Consider the following 25623-nt stretch of genomic DNA (forward strand, 5'->3'; position numbering starts at 1 on the left):
TATGGGCTTAACAACAAATTAAATCATAACATTATCACAAATAATATTACAGATATTTGCATATATGATAAATTCCAAGTAACCAAAAGGTATTTCTGCTTCAAAACCCTATAAGAAACACAAATCTGATAGTATAACCACACCTAAATATAAGCTTGGTACATTTCAATAGACCATTACTGAATGGGATACCAGTCAGTTCAATGTAAAAAAATATTCACGATCTACTATTTTGTACAAAGCACAGCATATTAAAAGCACTTTACAGATTCATTCTCTCTTTCAATTTTAAATCAAAACACCTACTTGACCTTATTACAGATATATGCAAATTTAGATTAAAATCTAATTTCAAGCTTACCAATAATAATACCAACATCATTTTTAAATTCAATTCTTGCCTAGACAACTTCAATATTAACATCTCAAATAATCTACTTCCAGAGGTTGCCGTAACTTGAACCACTCAGCATGGTTCTGTAAAGGGAAAATCATGTTTAACTAATCTTGTTAGCTATTTTGACAGGGTCACTCAAGAGCTGGACTTTGGGAATAATTTTGACATTGTTTATTTGGATTTTGGTAAAATATTTGACTCAGTCCCACATGAACGTTACTTTATAAGCTGGAACAGGTTGGAATCACAGGGAAAATCCCTAGATTGATAGCTGGATGGTTTCAGGGCAGGAGGCAGAGGGTTGTGATAATTGGTTGGGAAGTGGAGTTCCCCAAGGATCAGTATTAGGACAACTGTTGTTTTTGATTTTCCTAAACGACATCAATGAAGGGATAGAGAGCGTAATGTCTAAATTTGCAGATGATGTAAAGATTGATAGGGTAGTTAATGATTGCCGCCAAGCAGAGCTTCTTCAGAATGACCTAGGTAGACTTCAGGGATGGTCAGAAAAATGGCAGCTATGCTTTAATCCAGCAAAGTGAAAGGTATTGCACCTGGGAACAGTAATCCTAAAATAACTAATACACTTGGCAGAGTTGAACTAAAGCCAGTAGTGGAGGAAAGGGATTTGGATGTTACAATACGGTCAGACTTTAAGTTCTCTGAGCATTGTAGACAGGTTGCAAGGAAGGCCCAAGGTGTCCTATCGATGATTTATTGAACAATTTCTAGTAGAGATAAGGATGTCAAAATCTCATTATACAAGGCTATTGTTAGACCACACTTGGAATACTGTGTTCAGGTATGGAGACTGCACCTAAAGAAAGACATTGTGCTTCTTGAAATGGTCTAGAGACGGATAACTCGCCTGGTGAGATCGGTAAATGGGCATCCATAGGAGGAAAGGCTTCGAATATGTGGGTTGCAGAACTGGAGGTGTTTGGGGCTCTGAAAGGCATAAGCAAAATGAATGAGGATGAAATTTTCAGGGTTATAAATGCTTCTAGAACTAAGGTCCATAATTTCAAGTAACCGGGAAAATGTTTAGACTGGATTAGAGGAAGTTGTATTTTAGCCAGCGAGTTATAAATTACTGTAAAAGTTACCTACATGGGTGGTAGAGGCCAACAGTTTGGGGAAATTCAAAGTTCAGCTGGATAATTTACCTACGGGAGGAGGGAAACGCTTAGGTTGTCCATTTCCTTTACTCTTATTTATTATTATATCTATTTGTTTAATTTTCTTCTTATTATTTATTTTATTTTATTTATTTATTTGGCTGGTGCAGCATAAGCCATAGGCTTCCTTGCACCATGTGGCCATTGCTAATACTAATACTGACCTGACATTTCTGTTTGGATGTTCTATTATGTATCATTGCAGACTTTGTTCTCTTCAGAAATGCTGAGTCAATTTTTGAGAGTCAAGTATAGACAGCAGGGTCAACAATGGCCCTGCTGTATACACTTGGCTGCCAGGAGCATTTCCCAAGATTTACTAGAAAGAGGTCTAACAGTTTTTATCTTTCTAACCTGACTGAATATTCCGATACACTCAGCACTGCTATGAGGAACTGTTAAAATTCCATGCATGACTTGGAATAATTTGTTATATTTCAAGCTTCCTTGTACACTTGTCCATTCAAGGTCCACTGCACATTAATCTTTCTTCTTTCACAACAGCATCTGGAAGGTTGTCACACTGATGAGAGAAATGATGCTGCTAAACATTATTTCTTTTTCGTTAATGATACTAAGTACTGAAATCTTGTCCACAAAAAAAAAATTTCATTCAAATTTGAAAATGATGCACTGCAGCATTTATAAAAAAATTATTTTCCAATGAGAAGTTGTGCACTACATAACACTACATAGTCCCATCCACCCACAAAGTACTTACCAACTTAGGTAAAGACCAGAGTCTTCTCTGGTTGTGTTATCTCATCATGACCTTGACATTAGAAATGCCTATGACTAAGTTAGAATCATCTTACTAGGTTAGTCTGCTATAAGTAAACTTCCAAAATTAAACCGGAAATATGAAAATTGTTCGCAAAATAAATTTTCACATAACATTCTGCAGCATATCTTGGAGCAAAGACCTCAGTATATGTGGATGTGATGGGTTGGATTGAAGAGCTATGATCAATCTAGAAAACTGCTTTATTTAAGCAAAAGAGAGAAACAGGAACACTTTCCGCATAATTGAGGATAACGTGCCTCAGCCTTCTTGGTCTGTTCAGGAATGCTTTTACTAAAAGTTTGCAATTTAGAAATTCATTTCTCTGAAGTAATTTGATTCTTTCAAGTTCTGAACTATAAATTCAATTTAAAAACAAGTCAGTGCCACTCACCAGTGATCGCTTGCTGTACTTGCACATCATCATCATCATCATCAGCCATTTTCAATCCACTGCAGGATGAAGGCCTCTCCAGCAACTTTCCAGTTCCTTCTGATTTGTGCAATGGCCATCCATTTCTACCCACAAACTTATGAATTTCATCTATCCATCTCTGCCGTTGTCTTCCAGGTTTTCTTCTAGCTCCTCTTGGATACCATTCTGTTATTTTATTAGCCCATCTGTCATCATGTCTTCGAGCTGTGTCCTGCCCAAGACAATTTTAGTTCTTTAGTTTTGATAAGAATGTCCTTTATTTAAGTTTGCTACCTAATCCATGTGTTTCTGTTCTTATCTAACAGTCTTATTCCCAATATAATTCTTTCCATTCTTCACTGTGTAGTTCTCAGCTCTTCCATTCTTTTGGTGAGTGCCCAAGTTTCACTTCCATAAGTAATGGTGGAGAGTATACATTGGTTCATTATTTTATGTTTCAGACAAAATGGGATATTGCTTTACAGTATGTGACTATATTTCCTGAATCCAGGCAAAATTTATTCTTCTCTTGTCTTCCAGCCATTTATCATTATTACAGCTAATAACTCGTCCCAGATAAGTATATGACTCCACCTTTTCAATTACTGCTCCTTCAATCATTATGTCCCTTTCTGTGGCACACTTGTTAATCATTTACTTTTGTTTTAGCCATATTCATCTTTAGTCCAAAATCCTTATTAACTCTGCATAACTAATTAAGATTTTCCTCTAATTCTTTGGAATCGTGGCTTATGACTACAATGTCATCTGAAAATCGTAAATGGTTTAGGTACTCTCCATTCACATTGACTCCTTTCTGCGACCAGTCTAATCTTCTGAAAGCTTTTTCAAAGGCAGTAGTAAACAACTTTAGAGATATTGTGTCTCCTTGTCGAACTCCTTTCTTGATTTTAAATTTGCTACTGTCTTTGTCTAGTCTAATAAAGGAGGTAGCACTCTCATATATTTTTTTCAAAATCATAATATATGGGGTATCTATGCCTTGTCTTTCCAGTGCCCGAAACATTGCCTTATGCTGTATGGAGTCAAATGCCTTTTCATAATCCACAAATGCCAGGCATAATGGTGTTTTATATTTATTTGCTTTCTCCATTAGCTGTGATATTACTTGAATGTGATCCATAGTTGAAAATCCTGTCCTAAAGCCAGCTTGCTCTTTCGGTTGATTCTCATCAAGTATTCTTTCTAATCTGTTAGTACAGTCAGTCCTCGTATAGCACGATAGTTGTGTTCCTAGAAACTCTCGTGCAATGCAAAATCATGCAATATAAACAACAAGCCCTATGGGAAAAATAGGAGTTTGGGGTTTTTTTTTTTTTTTTTTTAGGAGCATTAGCAACTGAGACCATATTGCTCCGGGGATATGTGGTGGTCATTCCCTGACCTTTCCACATCCTCCGTATTTGGTGGTCACGGGCTTGAACCCCGGTCTAATCAAGAAGCGTGTGCTACGCACTGCTGTTCCTGCCCACCTGGCTATGAAGGCGGGAAAAATAGGGTTAGGTGCCGACCACCAAAGATTGAACACACATTTGTAACCAAAACATTACCAAACACAATAAATAATCGTAATAAAATACTTACGTATTTTATTACGATTATTTATTTTAGTCGTAATAAAATACTTACGTATTTTATTACGACTATTACGTAATAAAATATTGCTAATGCTTTTGCTTCTATCATAAGCAAACTTGTTTTTCGTTTGATTTTCTATCCAAACAGATAACAGCCATTCCATCTCTTCCAATTCTTTGTGTCTTAATCTAATGGATTTTAATTACACTTTGGTTCCTGATATGAAAGTTGTTTTTATTTTCTCTAAATTCTTTGTAATTCTCGGCGTTGCCTCATTTAGGCCTGTAGCACATGCAATATCACATGGCCTTTCATTTCGCTCAAAGCGTTTCACAATTTCATATTTTTTCTCTATCAACAGAGGCGGACTGGCCATAAACACTAGTATGAGGCCACTATAAATTTTCCAGGGTAAGAATTTGACCCAGTCCGCCTCCGTTTATCGATACTGCTTTTCTTTTTCTCTCTGAATCTGCAGTGTCTACACCAGGATGCTTCCTTTTTACACCTTTTAAGTATTTTACTCATTTTTAGAGAATAAAGCACAATTACAAAACGAGGAGGCACGCTTCATACACAAACAAAAAGCTGTGCGCGTGTAGGAACTGAATAAACAACACCGTAAAGGCAGAGATACACTATTAACACCTCACATTTTTCTAAAGCACATTTCTAGGGGTTACTACCATAAAACAATAAAAACAATTTCCAGTTGCATTTCTGCTAGTAGAATCTGTTATAAACTGGTAGTAAACTCTATCTAATTGCATTTGCGATTATACCGATAGCTGGAATTGTGTTGGTTTTTACGTTATTATGATAAAGTGTGTTTCCCCTTCACTGAAATAAAAAACATAAATACATTTTCAAAATCTTCTCTTCATTCCTATCGTGTTGCGTTTCACTGCCATTTCTTGTAAACACAAAGGCGAATCGTGCATAAGCGAATTCGATTTGTGTTATATAAGATATTGTTCCCCTATTTATAAATCGTGTATGATCGAATTTGTGTAAAGTAAACAAGTGTTATACGAGGACTGACTGTAATGACCCTTGTGAACAACTTGTAGATGTGGGATAACAAGCTAATTGGTCTATAATTTCCAATTTATCTCCTTTCTTATGCAGCAAAACTATGATTGCATTATTCCACTGCTTAGGTGTCACACGTTTTCTAATGCATTTTGTGAAGAGCCTTGCCAGTTTTTGTGTTATCTCTCTTCCTCCCAATTTCAACAACTCTACAGTAACTTCATCTTCCTCCGGGGCTTTCTGATTCTTCATTTTTCTTCAATGCATGTTCTACTTAATCAGGAAGAATATCAGGTATGTTGTATGTGTTGCTAATTTGCGATCCACCTTCTCCACTGCTGGCATCATCCCCTCGCTCCTTGTATAATTCTCTATAGTAAGCTTCTGCTATTTGAATTATGCCTTCTCTGCTATTTATAACTACACCATCGCTATTCTTCAGTTTCAGTAGTCTTTCTGTATTACTGCTCATGGCTGCTGATTTAAGTCCTTTGTTTTCCCTTAATGCTTGTTCTACTTTTCTCGTGTTAAATCTTCTTATCTCCTCTCTGAGTCTCTTTCTAATGGCTTTGCATAACTCAGTATACTCAATTTTCTCCTTGTCAGTGTTTATTTTGTTGTTCATTTGTCGCCTTCGGTTCACCATAACAAGTGTTTCTTGATTAATTTTTTCTTCTTGGATTTCTTTTTCCCTATCTTGGGCTTTATCACTTTCAGAAAGTTGTAATATTCCTCATCGATATCTTGGTCCTGAGCAGTCTGCAGAAGCTGCAAACTTGTTCTTACGTTCCAATTAGGACTTGCATAAAACCGAGAAATTTCAAAACCGAGTTTAACCGAAAAGTTTATTCTTAAAACCGATTTTCTCAGACTTAGGGAAAACAATTAAAAGCTTATAACACAAGTATTTATTTTATCTTGGGTAGATTGTACAAATCGTAATCAAATCTTTTAAACAAAATCTATCACCTCTTATAGTAAAAAAAAATAAAAAAATTAAAATGCTCCAAAAAGGTAACCAGCTTAAGATTATACAAAAAAATAATAAGCCCTATAATAATACTAAATAAATAAAAATAAACAGCTTGGGGAAATTACTTTACTATTTATTGCTCAGCTTTTTTCTGAAAATGGTCCTTTAAAAAACAGTATATTAAGCATTTTTCCTGATAGACGATCTTATTTTTGTGTTAAAGAGACCAGTGATCGAAAACACTCTCTCAGATTGGACACTTGTTGGTTTAATGGTCAGCAGTGCTCTATTAACTTTATCCAGCTTTTCACTTCTACTGCTAGTTGCCTCAAATTTTAAATTCTTTGCTGATTTCCAATTCACTCGGATATTTTGAAGGCTCTTCAGTTAATCTCTTTATTACACTATCATACTCTTGCATGAGTGTATCTCCAACATCGGAACTAGACGAGTCTTTGTTTTCTTCTAAAAGAACAGTTCGTTTATTTTCAGTTTCTTCATTCAACGCTAAGACTCCTTCGGAATGTTTTGCAAATAATCTCTGAGAAATCTCTTCAGCATGCTTTTTCAAAACTTGCTTACTTGGAAAATCAAAAGTTCTTGAACCTTAATCTTCTTTCCTAAACTTTTTGGGGTTGTGTAGATAGCTCAGCAAAGCCACAGTTCAGCAATTTCGTCTTACCATTGTAACGCTGCTGCAAAAGGCTTTGGTGAAACTTTAAGGCGAATGGGGTTTCTGCTGTATCAAGCTTAGCAAGCAGAAATTCTATTGAAGACTCTGCTTTAAGTAAGTCTGTATCTTCTGAGGTTATAGCCTTCAGAATCATTTCAACTGGTCGCAAAGTTTCACATAGCAATTCAAGTGTTTTCCAGTCATCGTCAGATACAGCTTCAGTTGACAGTACTGCACATAGAGCATTTGGAATGCAATTTTTCAATTTCAAAAATCTCTCAATCATATAGAATGTGCTATCCCATCTAGTCTTGCAATCTAATATAAGTTTATTTTCTTTTCCATTAAATTTTGCTTTAACAAAATTTTGTTATACTGTATGTCATTTTTGGTAGGCGATTTTTGAAAAAGCTTGCAAAAACTATTAACACAAACTATTTGCACAAACTATTAACAATATGTTAATAGTTTGTGCAATACTGGCCATTGGATTGAAGAAATAAATGAGCTCATCGGTAAAGTCGGTTTGATAAAGCATGCCTTGCTGTCTTTTTTCATCATCACTACTTTCTTCATTATTTTCATTTTCTTCGTTGTCTTTGGGAGACTCAGAGACTGTCGCACCATAATTGATTGCTTTTTCATAAAGTACATCTATAACTGACAGATGTAGACAATGGGCTATACATTGTTGATGATTAGGCATAATTTTCTTGCCAAACTTAATCATCATTGCTGCTCCATCGGTGGTGCAGGCAACAATATCCTCATCCAAGTTTTAACCAAATTCCTTCCAAGTGTCCATTCACAATTTGCTCAGTTCTTCTGCTATCAAGTGAACCATTAAACTCAATAAGACCTAACGACCAATGATTGTCTTTTGAATGCACATTTATATTCATATACCTTTTATTTTGAATAGACGTATATTCGTCTAGAGTCAATGAATATCGTGCACCCAAAACCAATGAATTTTTGAAATGCTGAATGAGTTCTTCTTTCTTAGTTTTATGATAATTCAGAACCATATTTTTAATTCCATTCACTGAGGCTGGTGGTAATTTATCTTATTTATTTCTCTGAAGGTGAAGGCTTGATTGTACAAACTCACTCTTGATAATTGAATTAAAAGAAAATCCATCTAAAGCAGCTAATTTTGAAATCTCTTCTTCCATAGATTTTTTAACGATAAAGTTTTCTAATGTTCTTACCATTTTTAAGTAAGGTTCACTGTTATCTTGTTTAATGTCAATCTGATGCATTTTCTTTAAATGCAACATCAGAGATGATGTAGATCCTCCAGACGACTTCATTATCTTCTGACATTTCGAACACTGTTTTCATCTTTGCTTTTTCGAGCAAAATAATTCCATACATTTGATTTCATCTTATTAAGAGTAATAAATATTAATTAGTAGGAATTTATATCACCGACAATTTTAAATAAAAATATTGAAGATAACAAAGGCACAATACTATGCATCACTCCCACAAGCACTGAATGAAGAGTCTAAACAAGGCAAGTTTCAAAAGATACAGGTGGGAAGATAAAAGGTACCCCTCCTAGATTTGGGCCACTTGCCCATGAGATTCGTACCGAAACATAAAATAAAAAACATGTTTAAAACATAAAGCAGTTGAACGATCCAGATAAACGAACAAACAAAAGAAAATGTGCGTAACAAAAAACTATATTTGAGGGCTAACTAAAAAAATATTCGAATCCGGTTTTAGAAGCTCGGTTTCGGTTTTAACAACTCAATATGAAAACCGGATTTAACCGGTTTATAAAACCGGTTAGCAAGCCCTAGTTCCAGTACATACTATTTTTTCACCTCTTCTGTTACCTCAAAAACCTTCGTATTATTTACTCAAGTCAGTTTTTTCCTTTCCTATATCAAGTGTGCATCCTACCATTCTGTGATCACTTCCAACATTTACCTTATTAAGGACGGTAACTTCATTCACGATATATCTTCTGTTAGTGAGGATGAAGTCGATTTCATTAGTTGTTAATCCACTTGGACTCTTCCATGTCCACTTTCTGTTCTTTTTTTTTTTTTTAATGAAAACCCCAAACACGAAAGATATCAAAACCTATAGTACTTAGTACCGTGCATTGGTTGAAGGAGAAGTATGGGGCAAGGGGATGCCGGAAACTTTGCTCTAGAGACTAAACATGGGTTTCACCACTTCAAGCCTCCAATAAGCAAAGTGGTGGTATTTCACCGGTTGATGAAAGTCATCTACCACTTTTATTTTCTTGAAAAAAGTGTTCGTTACTGACAATCCTGGAGATTCTGCAAATTCCACAAGTCTTTCACCAGTTCCAAAATTTCCTATAATTCCCCTTTCTGCATTGTTTTGTCTTTTTCCAACCTTAGCATAGTAGTGTAGTGGGTTTTCTACACTACTACGCTAAGGTAATAACAGTATAGGGGGTTTTCTGCTCATTTAGAAGACTCTCAATTTCGGTGTACATTTCTTCAACCTCTTCTTCATCATAGCTCGATGTTGGTGAATAAATCATTATAACCTTTAGTTTATACCTCTTAGAAATCTTGAGTATTAGCCTTGACACACTTGGTGATGTACTTTTGAATTCCAAAATGTTGTTTTTTATATCTTTATGGACCAGAAACCAAACTCCACCTTTGCTCCTTTCACTGTTTCCATTGGTGTAGGGCAGATTTCCACTTGGTAAAATTATAAGTGATTCGTTTCTTCTTGTTTCAGCCAAACCGATGATATTCCAAATCACATTTTCTAGTTACTTTTCCAGCTATAATATCCTGTCTTCACCGATGAGCGATTTTACGTTGTAACAGGCCACATTCAGTTTCCGTGCATGGCAGCCTGGTCGTACCCAGAGATTCTTAGCACCCTCTGCTTCCACTCTGATCCTCTTGCTGCTGTAAGAGGGGAAGTGAAAGCCGCTGGGGACTGAGGGCCATTTGTTTCATCGTGCTGTCATATGCTGGAGGGTTTGGTCTTTTCCTCTTCACGCTGACCAGGCGTCTTGAAGAGAACCACTCTACATGTTTGTTGCCACCTAAGTGGCGTAACAGGGCTTACCATCGAGAAGGTGTGTATGAGTGGATTTTAGGGAGGCAGGCCAACCAGACTTCTCCTAAATCTTCTGTAATAGAAAGATATTAGAAAGAAAGAAAGATATCTATCAGTGTTTTAGACTGAGTGTCTGATAACACGCAGAATACCTGTTCCCTTCTAAGTTTGCAATTCAGAAATTACTTTCTCTGAAGTAATTTGATTCTTTCAAGTTCTGGACAATGAATTCAATTTAAAAACAAGTCAGTGCCACTCACTAGTGATCGCTTGCTGTACTTGTACACCTTTAAAAATCTTTTTTAATTCGCCAAAATGCATCACTTAAATTTGTTTAAATCTATCTTTCCTTTTAGCACTTATTTCTAGATAGAAGTATATTTGCACCAAGTGTTCATTCACTTCTACAGGAAGGCATGCATATGCTTTTTCAGTACCCTAATTAATAGGATGACAGGGACAGCCTATTAACACCAAGTGGTCAATAGCTTCTTTTAGGATCCTTTTCACTCATATTTTAGACCCACCATAACAGTCACATTATCAGCACTAAGTACCACACAATTTTTTGAAAGAATCCTACTTGCTTTCAAGTTAGTCAAAAAAAGATGTTTAATGTTGCCATTTTCCAATGCAGCACAGAATATGCTGCTTTCAATATGATGATTTTTCTTTTATAAAAGGCCACATGATATATAGCTTGGAATCATTTCAATATCTGAAGCAATCAAAAATGGGTCATTTTGCAGAGTCATCGCAACTTCTTTTCCTATCTATGCAATTTAACAATGCCCGTTGTTTTTGTTCCTTCACAACAATTTTTATTATTATTTTTTTTGCTATTTCACTATCAGGAAATATATTTAAGAACAATACACCTGCACAAAGAAAAAGATTGTATCTATGGCAAAATATGCAAATAAAAATTTAGCACTTCTTTCATTACCTGTTTGCAGATGTCTACTTATATCATTTCCTGCTACTTTAAATTGAAAAAACCATATTTAAAAAAAAAAAGATGTGTTACCTTTTCCAGATTTTACGATACCTGAAAATCTTTGATTATGTCTTCTGAAATTTCACAACACAATTCTTTGGCATCTCACTGAAAAAGGACATTGTTAATCATGTTTACAGTATACAAATACAATGGAATGACCATACATAACAGAGAACAGTGTTAATACCCAGTATCTCTATTGTGCAAGGTTATGATAGCACATCTTACAGCCAATCCATTAACAATATAGACTGTTTATATATTTATAGTTATAGTTCAGACACAGCATCGATTTGTTAAGGGGAAGCCTTGTCTGACAAATCTGATTGGAAACTATGATGTGGTCACAAAGGAACTGGATGCAAAAATTAATTTTTGCATCCAGTTTGGTTGAGTGGGAGAAGACAGAGAGTGGTAATCAATGGGCGCTTTGCTTCGTGGACTAATGTTATTAGTGGAGTCCCCCAGGGTTCGATGCTGGACCATTGTTGTTTTCGGTATTTATCAATGATACTGATGAAGGTGTATCAGAGTTAATGTATAAGTTTGCAGACAATACGAAGGTTGGCAGGGTTGTTAATGACAGTAGTGATAGTATGCTACTGCAACAGGATTTGGTAAAGTTGAGCAGATGGGCTGAGAGGTGGCAAATGAAGTTTAACATTGACAAATGTAAAGTACTGCATATGGGTAGCAGTAACCCCAGATTAATGGATCAACTGGGTGGTACTACACTCAAGGGTAGTGGAGAATGAAAAGGTCCTGGGGGTAATTGTGCAATCAGATATGAAGCTTTCTGAGCAGTGCAGACAGGCTGCAATGATATACAGGAATTTTGCTAGCAGGGTCCCATTGCATAAGTCAATGGTCACGCCACACCTTGAGTACTGTATACATAATATACAGTATTTTCCTAAAATGAGGCCCCCAGGTTCATTTTAGGAAAAATGTAGAGCTGTTGGAATGAGTACAGAGAAGGGCAACGAGATTGGTGAGTGGAACAAAGTGTTGCTGTTACCAAGAAAGGCTTAAGTTCTGCAAATTGCAGCTTCTGGAGACTAGGCACCTTATACACCTCAATTATCTAATTGAGGTGTATAAGGCCTCAAATGGTTTGAGTAAGCTCAATGCTGATGGGATTCTTCCTCTTGCTCAGATTATTCACGTGAGGGGACAAATTCAAATTGAGGAAAGACAATTATAGAATAGATGTACGGAAATTTGCCTTTAGCCAGCTGATCACTGATAGTTGGAACAGATTTCCATCTGTTGTAGTGGAGGTCAACAACTTAAGTTCAAGGCAGAATTAGACAAACATTTGGATTGAATGGATGGGTGAAATGGGAATTTTTTTTTTTTTTGGCTGATGCTATATAAGCTTGCTTTCTTGTATCATATGCCTCTACTAATACTAATGAGGAGAAATTCTCAATTTTTTAAAGTTTTGTCATTTGTTGGAGGAAAAAAAAAAAAAAAAAAAAAAAAGATGTAGAAACTCTCTGTTGGTAACTATGATGGTGAGATGAAGAAAAGGTTATGACTGGGTAAAAGAGATGGATTTTTTTTCATTGTAAATTTAAAGAACAGCTACGAGAACCCATTCTTTTAGAGCAGTGTTTCCCAAACTTTTTCAGTTATGGAACACTTTTCATCTCAATATATTTACAGAAAACTTAAGAAACACAAGTTTAGCGGAAGCCAAAGAACTGTTTGCTAATATTTTATTAAATAGGAAACACTGTGCATCAGGAGCATCTTTACTGGGTAATGTGCTGTAAGAACAGGGTCACGTGCAATGCATTCACTATCTTCAGGGCTGTTTTATACACCAACTTAAATATCACTCCCTGAAGAGTATGCTGACTGGCGTAATTGATGCCCCAGTAATGATAACCCCCTACCTACCATTGCACTCTATACTGTCCAACCTGTGCTGTCTGAAGAATTTCTTCTCAAACAATGCAGTGAACCTTTTCAATTCATTGGCAACAGACCTTGTGAAATACTCCGAAAGCAAGCAGTGTAAATAACTGCATTTTGTAAATAACATTGTAAACATATGCATTTGTTTAAATAATTGTAATTCTTGCATTTTTGTACACCCTTCTGGCCGGTCAGCTGTGTATAAGGGATGAAAGCAAACACTTGCTACATTAATAAACGGATTTAATAATAATAATAATAATAATAATAATAATTTATTTCCAATACTTGTAAAGCCAAAATTCAAATAACTGTCATCATACTTTCATTTTGGTCTTTTATTAGTTGGTTCCTGTTTTCTTCATTTTGGAGATCAAAAGGCTGTGATTGTTCATCCTCACTTTGAAGTGTGACAATATTGTGTTTGTTTTCATCGATCACAGTTGCACTACCAGAAGCACTTGCTTCTCGTTTTAAAGTTCCTTTTTTTAACCACAAATCCATGGTCATTTATTTTAATAATAATAATATTTTGAAACTGATAATTAGCAAAAAAAATTTATACAAGGAAGTGAGTTTAGTTATGATATTGGTTCGCTTTCCCCTCTCCCTCAACCCGTGCACTCCAGGCTAAATTGCATACGAATGGCATATTATATCACTGCATTGCTTCTTTTTCATAGGTGTCATTACCTCTATGCATACTTCTCTATGCAAAGCCTGCAAAATAAAGTGTTCCGCAATCTATTTGATTATTAGTCTATGCCAGTATATTAATAACTGAAAAAAATGTGACAATTATAATGATACAAAAGTGGTGTACGCTACAAATATGCAAAATTTATTTATTTCATTATTATTTTTGTATTTATTAATTACGATTTTGAACGGAACACTTGTTCACATCTCACGGAACACTGGCGTTCTGCAGAAAACAGTTTGGGAAACGCTTTTGCTTCTTGGTGGTGCTACAGAAACTTAAGTGATCAGAGCAATACCAACTGAGTAATTTTGTATATTATTTAGATATTTTAGTATTATTTTTAAGAAAACTGAGTATCAAGTAGTCTTTAGTTTCATTTGGATAATCATTTTCATGCAGATATTGTTTTCAAACCTTTATATTGTTATTGTTATTTGGTTTTTAGGAGCATTAGCAACTAAGGCCATATTGCTCCGGGATATGCGGTGGTCATTCACTGACCTTTCCGCATCCTCCGTATTTGGTGGTGACGGGCTCGAACCCCAGTCTAATCAAGAAGCGTATGCTACGCACTGCTGCTCCTTCCCACCTGGCTACGGAGGCGCCACTCAAACCTTTATAGGTACACTTTACATACACCTCAACATTTTACACAAACTCCTTCCCTAAAAGTTTGGAATCACAGCATGACAATGTAAGAAGGTTTAATGTAAACAAAATATTTTTTAAGATTTTTTTTTTTATTAAGCAATGAAAAACTTACAGCAAAAAATACTGAAATGATTCATATTAACAATTATACTAGTTTTTCATCAAAATATCCTTTACAAGATATTTTCACTGCCTTACACAGACGTTGCATTCTGGTGATTAATTTTATAATAGTGTGTTGGCTAACATTATTCTAAGTAATCTGCAAGGTTCCCATAAATTTTGGGAAGTTTGGCAAACTTCACAGTCTAGATGATTTGTATAAAATAGAAACTCTATAAGGCAACTGGGGTGGCCACACCATAATTTGAAATACCACCCCTTGTTTAGTTGCTAGAAAGTACCTGCACAGTTTAGAGTTGTGCTCTGCATCATTTTCTCCCCAAATTCGAAGTCAAGTAGATACTGCACTATGTTCAAGAATCTCTTATAGCCTTCTTTTCTTAAATCCTTTAATTTTGAAGATCTCACTCACTCCAGAAAAACCGAAGCAATCCATAGATCAGATCATGATGGAAACACCACTGTGTTTGCCTGTAGGAATTAAACAAAGTGGCATATCCCCCCCCCCCAATTGATCATTTCACATAAAAGGATTTCTATCTTTTCTATGCTTAGATCCAAAAATTTGAAAATTGGATTCATATGTCCACAGTATGTTTTTACGCTCTTTGATTGATCAAAGTTGATGGCTCTTAGACCAAGCCAACCATTTCTTTCGATTTTCTGGTTTATTAAGGTTTTCAGACCTTAATAAAACTTGTTTGTTTAAAACAAAGTTTTACATGCGATGTACACACGGGAGTTTCTCTGGTTGATTTATTAAGTACAGCTCTTACTCCTGAATTTACATTATTGCATAACATTCTAGAATCACCTACAATCTTCTAGAATTATCTATGTTCTACCACATTCAGGAATCTTTCTAAACCTTTCTGGAATGTTCTCCAATATTCTAGAAACTTCTTGAATTAAGTTTTTTGATTTTTATACATAATAGAAAATATTTTAATAAAAATTGGTAAACGAGTTGGTGTTATTTTAATAAAATCCTTGAAAATTAGGAAAAATGAAATATGATCCCAAACTTTTAGGCAAGTGTATGCGTGTGTGTGGCCTGAAGTTGAGCGAAGCTTACCCACCCCCGATTCACACTTTTGAGAAACTATGTATACTTCTATAGCATGATTCTTCACTGTCAGAGGCATAACACATCCATCAAAATAATACCTAAATTATAAAAATTAACTTGAAACAAACAATGCATAGAAAGGTTCATGAAACGTTTTTAGAGAATTACTTAAAAGATTAACATTCAACTTCAAATAATGATGATAATAATTATAATAACAATAATAAAAAAATTTCTTGTCGAATGCTACACTTCTCTAAGTGTGGAGAGGATATTCAAGATACTTACTATAGGTCCACCCATGACAAATTTCCCACATGGATTAATATGAATTATAGTTTTTTTATCAAGGTATTTGGTTGGAATGACTGCTTTGATGACCCTCTCCATTATTTCACGGCGCACATTATCAAGAGATATTTTATCAGAGTGTTGTGTTGAAACAACAACTGTGTGAACACGAACAGGTACTGCAGCACCATGATGGAAATAGTATTCACATGTTACCTAAATGAAAGTAAAAGCATTGTGTATTTAGAAATGATTTTTACCAATATCAATTGCACAAAAACATATGCACTTGAACTGAAATATTTACATCATTATGTAAGATTGAAATTATTTTATTATCAGTTTATATTCTTATCAGTAAAATCAGTTGCTAGATGATGACAGATTCTAACTAGATGATGCTAATGGATGCCCGGTAACAAATGATGTTTTGGAGTGTTTAAATGATTTGAGGGCTGTACTTTACATTACTAAAATACCTATGTGTTTGAGTAATGTAAAGTTATGCGAGACCCACAAACAATCATTATATGATATAATTATGTGCTGCTGATTGCTGAAATGAATTACTACCATGGGGAAGTTCAAACGTTAGCTGGATAAACTGGTTATGCCTACTTCGTAGTTCTTAAATTTTACAAATCATTATAAAAATAGCATATTACATTATTTTTAAAATGCAGTAATTCACACTTTACTGTTATTTTGCACTATATTTTTATTATCAAATTTTATTTTATTTTTTTTGAGAACTTTTTAATTTAACACAGCACATGTCTAGTGTTTTTGCATGACTTTTGCAGAGTAAATGGTTAACTAATATTTTAGAAGTTATTATTTGCTGATCATGATTAAATTTATATAATTTACTTTATAAATTTATATTGGCCACATAGTATAGTTTTACAGTATTAAAAAAATGAATATTTTACACAAAATTAAGTGATATTTTTAATTGTTAACTTTTATGATTACAAATTTTGAGTATTATATTAGAGAATAAAACCATTTTATTTTGCCAATTTGCCAGTCTCTACCACCTGTACTCTGAAAGGGCAATACTTTCCAAACAACTGTAAGGGTAGTTGTCACCTTTTTCAATAAACAGTAACATCAGATAGATTTACATTTAATCAGGTTTGTAATGGTCATACAGGAACTTGCATTACTGTGATTAATTTGTTTGTATCTAACAACATGTATCCATTTTGTCAGCCTTTCATTCCAATGTATCTCTGCCAGCTCAAGTATCATCTTATTATCATTTTTTACAGTATTAATCTAACAATATCTCCCTGTATTACGGTTTGCTTAGTGTGTTAGTAACTAACCAACTAAACTAACACTGAGACATGAGAGCAGTTTTAGCGATGCATGCTGTTGATGATAACCAATCAAGAACCACAGCATTGCGCTCTCAATTAATCATTGTTTACTATTCAGGCTTAACTGGTGAGAAGCAGGATGACATTGTCACTGTTCTTCATATAGCACTGAATATGAAGGCCAGCATAGTTTTACTCATCATTCTGAATAAAAAAACAGCTTCCCATGTGGCTGACTTTCACTGTCAGAGGCAAATATTCAATCTTGCCAGTCTTCATGTAGATCAGAATAAGCTGATCTTTGAATATGGTCAGCTATAACTGACTGTCTCAGTGTTGGCCTATTGCTGACATCAAAATTCAAATTAGAAATGCCCAAAGATATGACAGTGACCAATATGTTTTGCAATGAATATCCCATTGGTAAGAAATAAGTTTAATGTACATTTTGTTTTCAGTTTATTTTTAAAATTATTATTCAGTTTCCCCTACCTAAAAAAAAAAAAAAAAAAAAAGTTCTGTAATCCACTCTTCATCAAGCTTCACAAAATATTAATTATATTGATCACTTTGTGGAGATAGGAGAGTGCTTGGCATGTAAAGTGAGTAGGGAAGGGGGAAGGGCAGATCTCCTGGTTTACTACATGTTCAGTTGTTACATTCTTCTTAGCCTATCATGTCGTGTGCTACGCACTGCTGCTCCTGCCCACTTAGCTACGGAGGCGCCACTGGAATGAGCAGCAGCCTGGAAAACAAGGTGCCAGGGATTTCAGAGACTACTGGGAGTCATTGCGGAACAAGTAAATACACGGGTTATGTTAGAGTAGATAAGAATAAGGACAGGTGCATGTACACCGGTGCTAGGAGTAGTAAATAAATTTGATGAATTAGAGGTGCTGGTCAAAACATCAAAGGCAGATATTTTTTGGATATCAGATACATGGTGTCATAAAGATATAAGGAATGCAGAATTGGAATTTGGGGAGTACAATGTGTAAAGGATAGGAAGGGAGGAGGGGTTATGCTATTAGTTAAGAAACACAAAAATCTAAGGAAGTGCATCCAGTTGACATGGGTGGACAGTGCAGTGTTGAGTCAGTTTGGTGTGATATAAGAACTGGGAAAGCAAAATTGAGAGTAGGAGTGTACTATAGGCCTAATGACTCTGATGAGTATAATGAACAGCTGTACAGAGAAACAGAGGGGCCAGTAAATTAGATTGTCTTGTAATGAGGGATTTTTTTCCCAGATATTGACTGGAATGTGTGGGTTGGTCATTCATACACTAGCAAGGCTTTTGTGAATTTATTGGATGATTCTTTTCTACAGCAGCATGTTCGGGAGACAACTAGAGGGAGTAATACTCTTGATCTGATTATCAGTACTGACTCTTCATGCATTAAGAATTTGCAAATAAAGGAACCACTAGGTGGCAGTGATTACTGTTTGCTGATGTGGGATTTACTCAAAGAGGTAACTACCATCAGGGGTAAAGGGAAGGGTTTTTTTCTTTTGAGACATTTTTTAAAGTCTATACAGTGAGATCAACTGATGATGTTACCAGCAGCAAATTCGAAATGTGGAGCATTCAAATAACTAATCTTAGAAGCTACTAGGCTTTTCATACCAACTAAGAACTATTGTTCAAGGTTTAAACCTAAATGGAGGTCAGATGAACTAATGAGACATGTGGCAGGGAAGAAAAATGCATGGGATACATATAAATTAAAAGGCGACACAGAAGCCTATGGAAATATAAGATGGTCTGTGATCAAGTCACAAAGGAGTTTAGGAAGGCAAGGGCAGATCACGAGAAATCTTTGTCAAAGGATGAAAAGGAAAAACAGTACAGAGTTCTTTACTTATGTAAACTCTAGTTGGAAAGGGATGAATCAAATTGCTCCAGTTGGTATTGATGGTTTAACTGTTGATAATCCTGCTCATGTAGCTAACAAACTGAATGAGTATTTTGCATCTGCATTTACACATGAGGAGATATTCAAGGAGGGGAATAACAGAGATGTATTAAACTGTGGTAGCGAGTTAAATTATATTTTAATAACTGAAAGCAAAGTAGAGGAGAAATTGTTGAAGATAAACATAAAAAAGGTGGATGGGATCTATCCAGTTATATTAAAGGAGGCAGCAATGGATGTAAGGAAAGCCTTAACCATAATTATGAGAGCTTCCTTGGACTCGGGGAGGTATCCATGGCCTGGAGATGTGTAAATATGAACCCAATCTACAAAGGAGGATCAAAGGATGACAAGTAATTACAGACCTGTTAGTTTAACTTGTGTTCCGGGGACATTAATGGAGGCACTGGTTAAAGAAGTGCTGCAGTATCATCTGGACAACACTTCAGTTATAGTTCGGACACAGCATGGGTTTGTTGAGGGAAAGTCTTGTCTGACCAAACTGATTGGATACTATGATGTGGACATGAATGAACTATATGCAAAAAATAATTTTGATATCGTATACTTGAATCTTAGGAAAGCTTTTGATACTGTTGCACATGGAATACTGTAAAATTGAAGCAGTATGGCATTAAGGGCAAAATGCTACTATGGATAAAGGGATGGTTGAGTGGGAGAAGGCAGAGGGTGGTAATCAATGGACACTGCTCATCATGGACTAATGTTATTAATGGAGTCCCCAAGGGTTCAGTGTTGGATCCACTGTTGTTTTTTGTACTTATTAATGATATTGATGAAGGTATATCAGGCTTAATTTGTAAGTTTGCAGACAAAACGAAGGGAGGCATGGCTGTTAATGACAGTACGCTACTGCAAGAGGATCTAGAAACATTGAGCAGATGTGTTGAGAGGTGAAAACTGAAGTTTGGCATTGACAAACGTAAAGTACAGCATACGGGTAGCAGTAACACCAGAGTAACATTAACTGTGTGGTACGACACCCAGGGTGGTAGAGAATGAAAAGGATCTAGGGTAATTGTGCAGGCCGATATGAAGTTTTCTGAGCAGTGCAGACGGTCTGCAAGAGTAGCTCATGGTGTCTTGTCAATAATATACAGGAATTTTTCTAGCAGGGATAAGGAGGTGATTATCCCCTTGTATAAGGCAATGGTCACGCCACACCTTGAGTACTGTATACAGGTCTGGAGGCCTCATTTTAGGAAGGATGTCCTGCTACTGGAACGAGTACAGATAAGGGCAACCAGATTAGTGAATATAACAAAGGGTCGCTCTTACGAAGAAAGGCTTAAGATTTGCAAATTACAGTGTCTGGTGACTAGGCACCTGCAAGGTGATCTGAATGAGGTGTATAAGGCCCTGAATGGTTTGAGCAAGCTCAATGCTGATAGGATTCTTCCTCTTGCCCAGATTAACTGCTTGGGGAGATATAAATTCAAATTGAGGAAAGACAGTTGTAGAACAGATGTGCAGAAATTTGCCATTAGCCAGAGTGTGGTTGATTGCTGGAACAAACTTCCATCTGTCATTGTAGAAGTTGACAGCTTAAATAAATTAAAGGCAGAACTAGACAAACATTTGGAGCAAATGGATGGATGAAATGGGAAGGTTTTTTTTTTTTTACTGAAGCTGTATAAACATGCTTCCTTGCATCATATTGCCTCTGCTAATGCTAATTTCTTAGCAAATCCTCTTGAAAAAGTGGCGAGTCAAAACCATGCTTTTAATACTATATTCTCATATGAGACTTCTTTCAAGATCTTTTCAGTGTTTTTAACACCATTTAGTAAAGATGCTAATGTAGAAAGCAATGGGAGATGATGATGTGTGTAGCTTCTTTCACACACCATTTAGTAAAGGTCATTATGTAGAAAGCAATGGGAGATGATGTGTGTAGCTTCTTTCTTTACCAAGAATCAAAAACAGTTATGTTGTCAAGAATCAAAACCAGTTATGTTGCCAAGCATCATACGTGTTCCATCTATGCACAAATACCAAGATTTTTCTCCTAGCCGAAATTTTGCTTGGAAAAAAACTCTTTACTGTTTTGAAGGCCTTTATAGTTTCCAGAAGAGGTTCACAAAGTAATTCTTTTTAATAGCCTCGGTGTGCAGATAAAGGACAATAAACACGGGCTGACAGCACCAATAGATATATTAAGCATACACACAAACTAGAATTTATTTATATTGCATTGAAATATAAATCTCTCTGATCATGAGTTCTTTTGCCTTCTTTTTGCTTGGCACTGCAATAAGCAACCTTTTTTAGGATGATTACAAGAAAAGGCTTTTCTGTTGAGGTAAATTCAAATTTTGATATAAAGTTTCGGCCTTTTCAAATTGAGCTTTCTTTGCACCAAAAAGATCCACACTATCCAATGAATCAGCAGTAAACCGTATCCATTCCATCCACTGCACTGCACGCTCCATGGAGCTTTATGAATTTATTCAACTTCCAACAACTACACTTTGTTACAGTATCCTTTCACAGGCAGGATAAATAAGAAATAATAACCAAAAATTGCTATCATAGCAGAATATGCATTAGTTATACTTTTAATTATATTTTGTATCAATACTATCTACTGTCCTTTTTAAACTTTGCAAATAAACAGAAAACAACATAACTTACAATGAACTTACTTGGGATTTTGAGTCTGGACCTGCCCACCAGAAAGTACCATCTCTTCTTAGAATAGCTAATTTTTCATTGAGTCTATGAGCTAATACTACAGTTAAAGGCATGCATTCATCTGTTTCATCAGTAGCATAACCGAACATTAGTCCCTAAAAAAAAAAAAAAATGAATTGAATTAAAATTATATACACCAAAGTGGCTTTGCAATAAAAACACTCCCAACTGTGGCTTTTGGTTGGACACTGTCTCTACAATAACAGCAGAGCCTGGCATTGCACCATCGAATGACTAATGATCCACACAAAGCAAAGCATGGGTCAGCAAGGTGCCCTTCCAATGAATATTTTAACCCCATTACTGGACGAGCGCATGTCTGACTACCACTTCTAAGATGACTGCTAAGAGTAGAAAACCTCAGCCAAAGATAAAGCTAACCTGCAAGCAAAGTACTTTCCTTCTAACTTGTGTATTAATAATGATCTTGGGAAATCACTTCCTACCATTCAAGTAGGAATGGTAGGAATTATTGGAAGAGAGTATGCCTGATTACCACTTCTAAGATGATTGCTAAGAGCAGAAAACTTGCTTTCAATGCCTGCCTGCCTGCCTACCATTCAATGCCTCCTGTGGTCTTTTGATACTAACTCTAAATCCTGATGGTATTTCACACTCAAAATTCGTTCTCAAAACCTGTGCACCTGAGCTTACTCCTGTTCTGTGTCATCTTTTTTCACTTTCTTATTCCAAAAGTGTTTTTCCTTCTGCTTGGAAATTTGCTCATACCAGCCAGTTCCTAAAAAGGGTGACAAATCCATCCCATCGAATTATGTTCCAATTGCACTTGCTTCTGCTCTTTCTAAAGTAACGGAGAAATAAATTAACCACAACTCAATTTATCTAGAAACCTTCCACCTGATCAATGATCACTAGTATAGATTCTGTCAGTATCAATCCACTGGCAATATACTGGCTTACGTTACCCATTTATGGACAAAATCAATTATACATATATATACAGTGATTCACTACCAGTGCGACAAACTTGCAGGAGATGTAGGGGACACAAAGATGAATCGGAATCACATAGCATTGCAGGGTCAGAAATGCCTTCATCATGCGGTAGAGGACGTTGAACGGGAGGTCGCGTGAACAGCGATCCCGCTGGAAGTCAGCATTTGCAAACCATTTCTGTTGAAGAAACCAAGTAGCAAAAGTCCACCACAGTGGATAATCCGCAGGCTCCAATGATTGGACGCACTGCAGATGGTATGAACTCTGGTTTGTTGACAGTATCCTCCAATACAGTGGATTGGGAAATACCCAATTGTTGACCTATCGCTCGAGTACTCATACTCTGATTGCCTTCTGCAAGACGTAGGACATTCTCCTCATTGTCTGGTGTCCTCGTTGTTCGCTCTCGATTCATGGTACCTCTCGTGAAACAACCAGTCTCACACCTTCTGTGCACACGTGCAAAAATCGTATGATGAGGAGCACGCCTGTGCAGGAAACATTCCTGGTACAAGCGCAGAGTGGTGTGCCCGTTACAGTCCGCAGCTCCATACGCGAGGTGCATGTCGGCCAGATCAACGTTTGAATACTCATCCATCCTACTGCCCCGGGAACCGGTTCACAAATGCTGACTTCCAGTGGGATCGCTGTTCACACGACCTCCCGTTCAACGTCCTCTACTGCATGATGAAGGCATTTCAGACCCTGCAATGCTATGTGATTCCGATTCGTCTCTGTGCCCCCCCCTATACCTCCGGCAAGTTTGTCGCACTGATAGTGAATCACCCTGTATATAATATCAGTGTAGACACACCATAGTTAATCCATAAAATTAAAATATGGATGTAGTGTAAAGCCATCGTTTTAATTATATCTCATATTGTGGCTACTTTCACAAGAAACCAGGTATTGCACTGTCATAGTCGTGAAGGCAGACACAATAAGTTATAATTAAATAATGCCTTTACACTACATATGTAGTTAGTTTAATTTTATGGGTTTAACTATGGTGTATCTACACCACAGTTAACCCATAAAATTATATAGTTAATTTAAACCCACATGGAATTATGCCTAGTGCATTTAGTCTTTAAATACAGGCAATTCTCAGTTTAGGAACATTTGCTATAACGAACGTCACAATTCATTCAAAATTTCTTAAAGTCACCAATAGATAGAGTTCCTTACAAAACAAAATGCCAAACGAATAGTGAACATAATTGTAAGGTTTAAATAAATAAACATTTTTTTTTATAAATGTATTTTTTACAATTATCAGAAAATTATTATATAATTACCCTGAACTGTTCTTGGATAATAAAACTAATCTAGCCAGTAAAAACACGGTTTACATGCCACGCCGAGTAGAATGTTTTCTTGTAGGAAAGAAATCGGCGATTCCCCTATTATAATATAACAGGATCATCATTTGCTTTGACTAGGTTAGCTTAGACGGTCAACCGTTGGTTCGCTTATGGTCTGGAAAAGGGAAGCTTCCCATCCATTTCTTTTCCAGTCGCAAAGTACCTGAAACAGATAATAGCAGCACTGCAAAAACACAGAGCAAAAAATGCACCCGACCGATCTTTCGCATTGCACAACAACAAACATAAGTCAGTTGTTTTATAGACACCGTTAAGTGTAGTTCTTCATTTGGTGACTTAAAAATATATTTTTAAAAATTTAAGTGACCATGGATCCAAAGTAAAATAGCAGTGGTTGTGCTGATAGCGGTAGTAATAAAAGACACACAGTATTAGTTTAGAAACTTTTTGAAGAAAAAAAGAAATTAACTGTGCATTCTTCTATAAAAACATATTTTAAAAAAGTGTAACATCCAGCTGTTTCTTCATTATCAGACGCCCTTTCATCTGCATCTAGTGTGACTTATGTGGAAAATATTGAACTCCAATGGAGATATTGACGAGTAAAGTTGAATACATATGTATGTACAGTACATACATTATGTTAGTAATCATTTTCTTTATCTCTATTTTGTAACTCTGTTTTTAATTACAATTAAAAGGTACGATAGCTTGTTTTTTATTCTTTTCTTATTTTATTTTACGTTACATATCATATACGAAAAACCATAACACATACATACATTATAATAAAAGGCATTGTATAGACCTGTGGTGGCGAACCTATGACACGTGGGTCAGATCTGACCCACGAAGGCTTTGTAAGTGACAAAGCCTCCACGCACACGCGTTTATTGAAATATTGGCCTACTTTTTTTTAATTATAACAGAGAGAAAAGATAATCGAAAATATTAAACAATTATAAAATATAAATATGTAATGTCAGATTTATAAAAAAATAAATAAAAAATAACAAAAATCCGAGTGGAATGTGGACGTTGTGCGTCGGCAAACAGTGTTCTATTGTATTAAACTACACGTGTGGGTGACTCATTACATTGTGACATAAACTTGGCACGATTTGTCGTTGCATTGAAGAACGGAGATGTATCGGGCTAGTACAAAGTTACCAGCTCACACTCTCGCAGTATTGGACTAAGAGGCAGACTTGACGTACGCGTCTAGAAGTGTTAATAATAAATTGATTATAACTTAATTTTTCTATTGTCAAATTTTCTCATCTACATAACCGATGTAAGTATATTAAGTGGGCCTACGTTTATAAAAGTTCATCTAAAATTATTGCATCTACATATATAATATATATGTAGGTTATAAAAATATATATTTTATATATATTTTTTGCAGGCGTAGCCCTGAATTATGTCAGTGGTTAAAAAATGGAAACTAAACGGTACAAGCTCCAGACAATATCAAACAGAATGGTTTGATAAATATGGTGTGATTGAAA

At 35.7% G+C, this 25623-nt stretch overlaps 1 protein-coding gene across 1 annotated transcript in view; it reads right to left on the minus strand.

Annotated features, from left to right (window-relative positions):
- Positions 1-25623, minus strand: part of LOC150081755 (S-adenosylmethionine synthase-like) — a 395138-nt gene that overhangs the window by 171131 nt on the left and 198384 nt on the right. Inside the window, 2 exon segments of the mRNA XM_090378855.1 lie at positions 15872-16090; positions 21782-21925. Of these exon segments, the coding sequence (XP_090234981.1) occupies positions 15872-16090; positions 21782-21925 (363 nt within the window).

This window comes from Mastigoproctus giganteus, chromosome 8 (assembly GCF_048544385.1).
Source record: "Mastigoproctus giganteus isolate SK-2022 chromosome 8, ASM4854438v1, whole genome shotgun sequence".
In the NCBI taxonomy this organism is placed as follows: Eukaryota; Metazoa; Arthropoda; class Arachnida; order Uropygi; family Thelyphonidae; genus Mastigoproctus; species Mastigoproctus giganteus.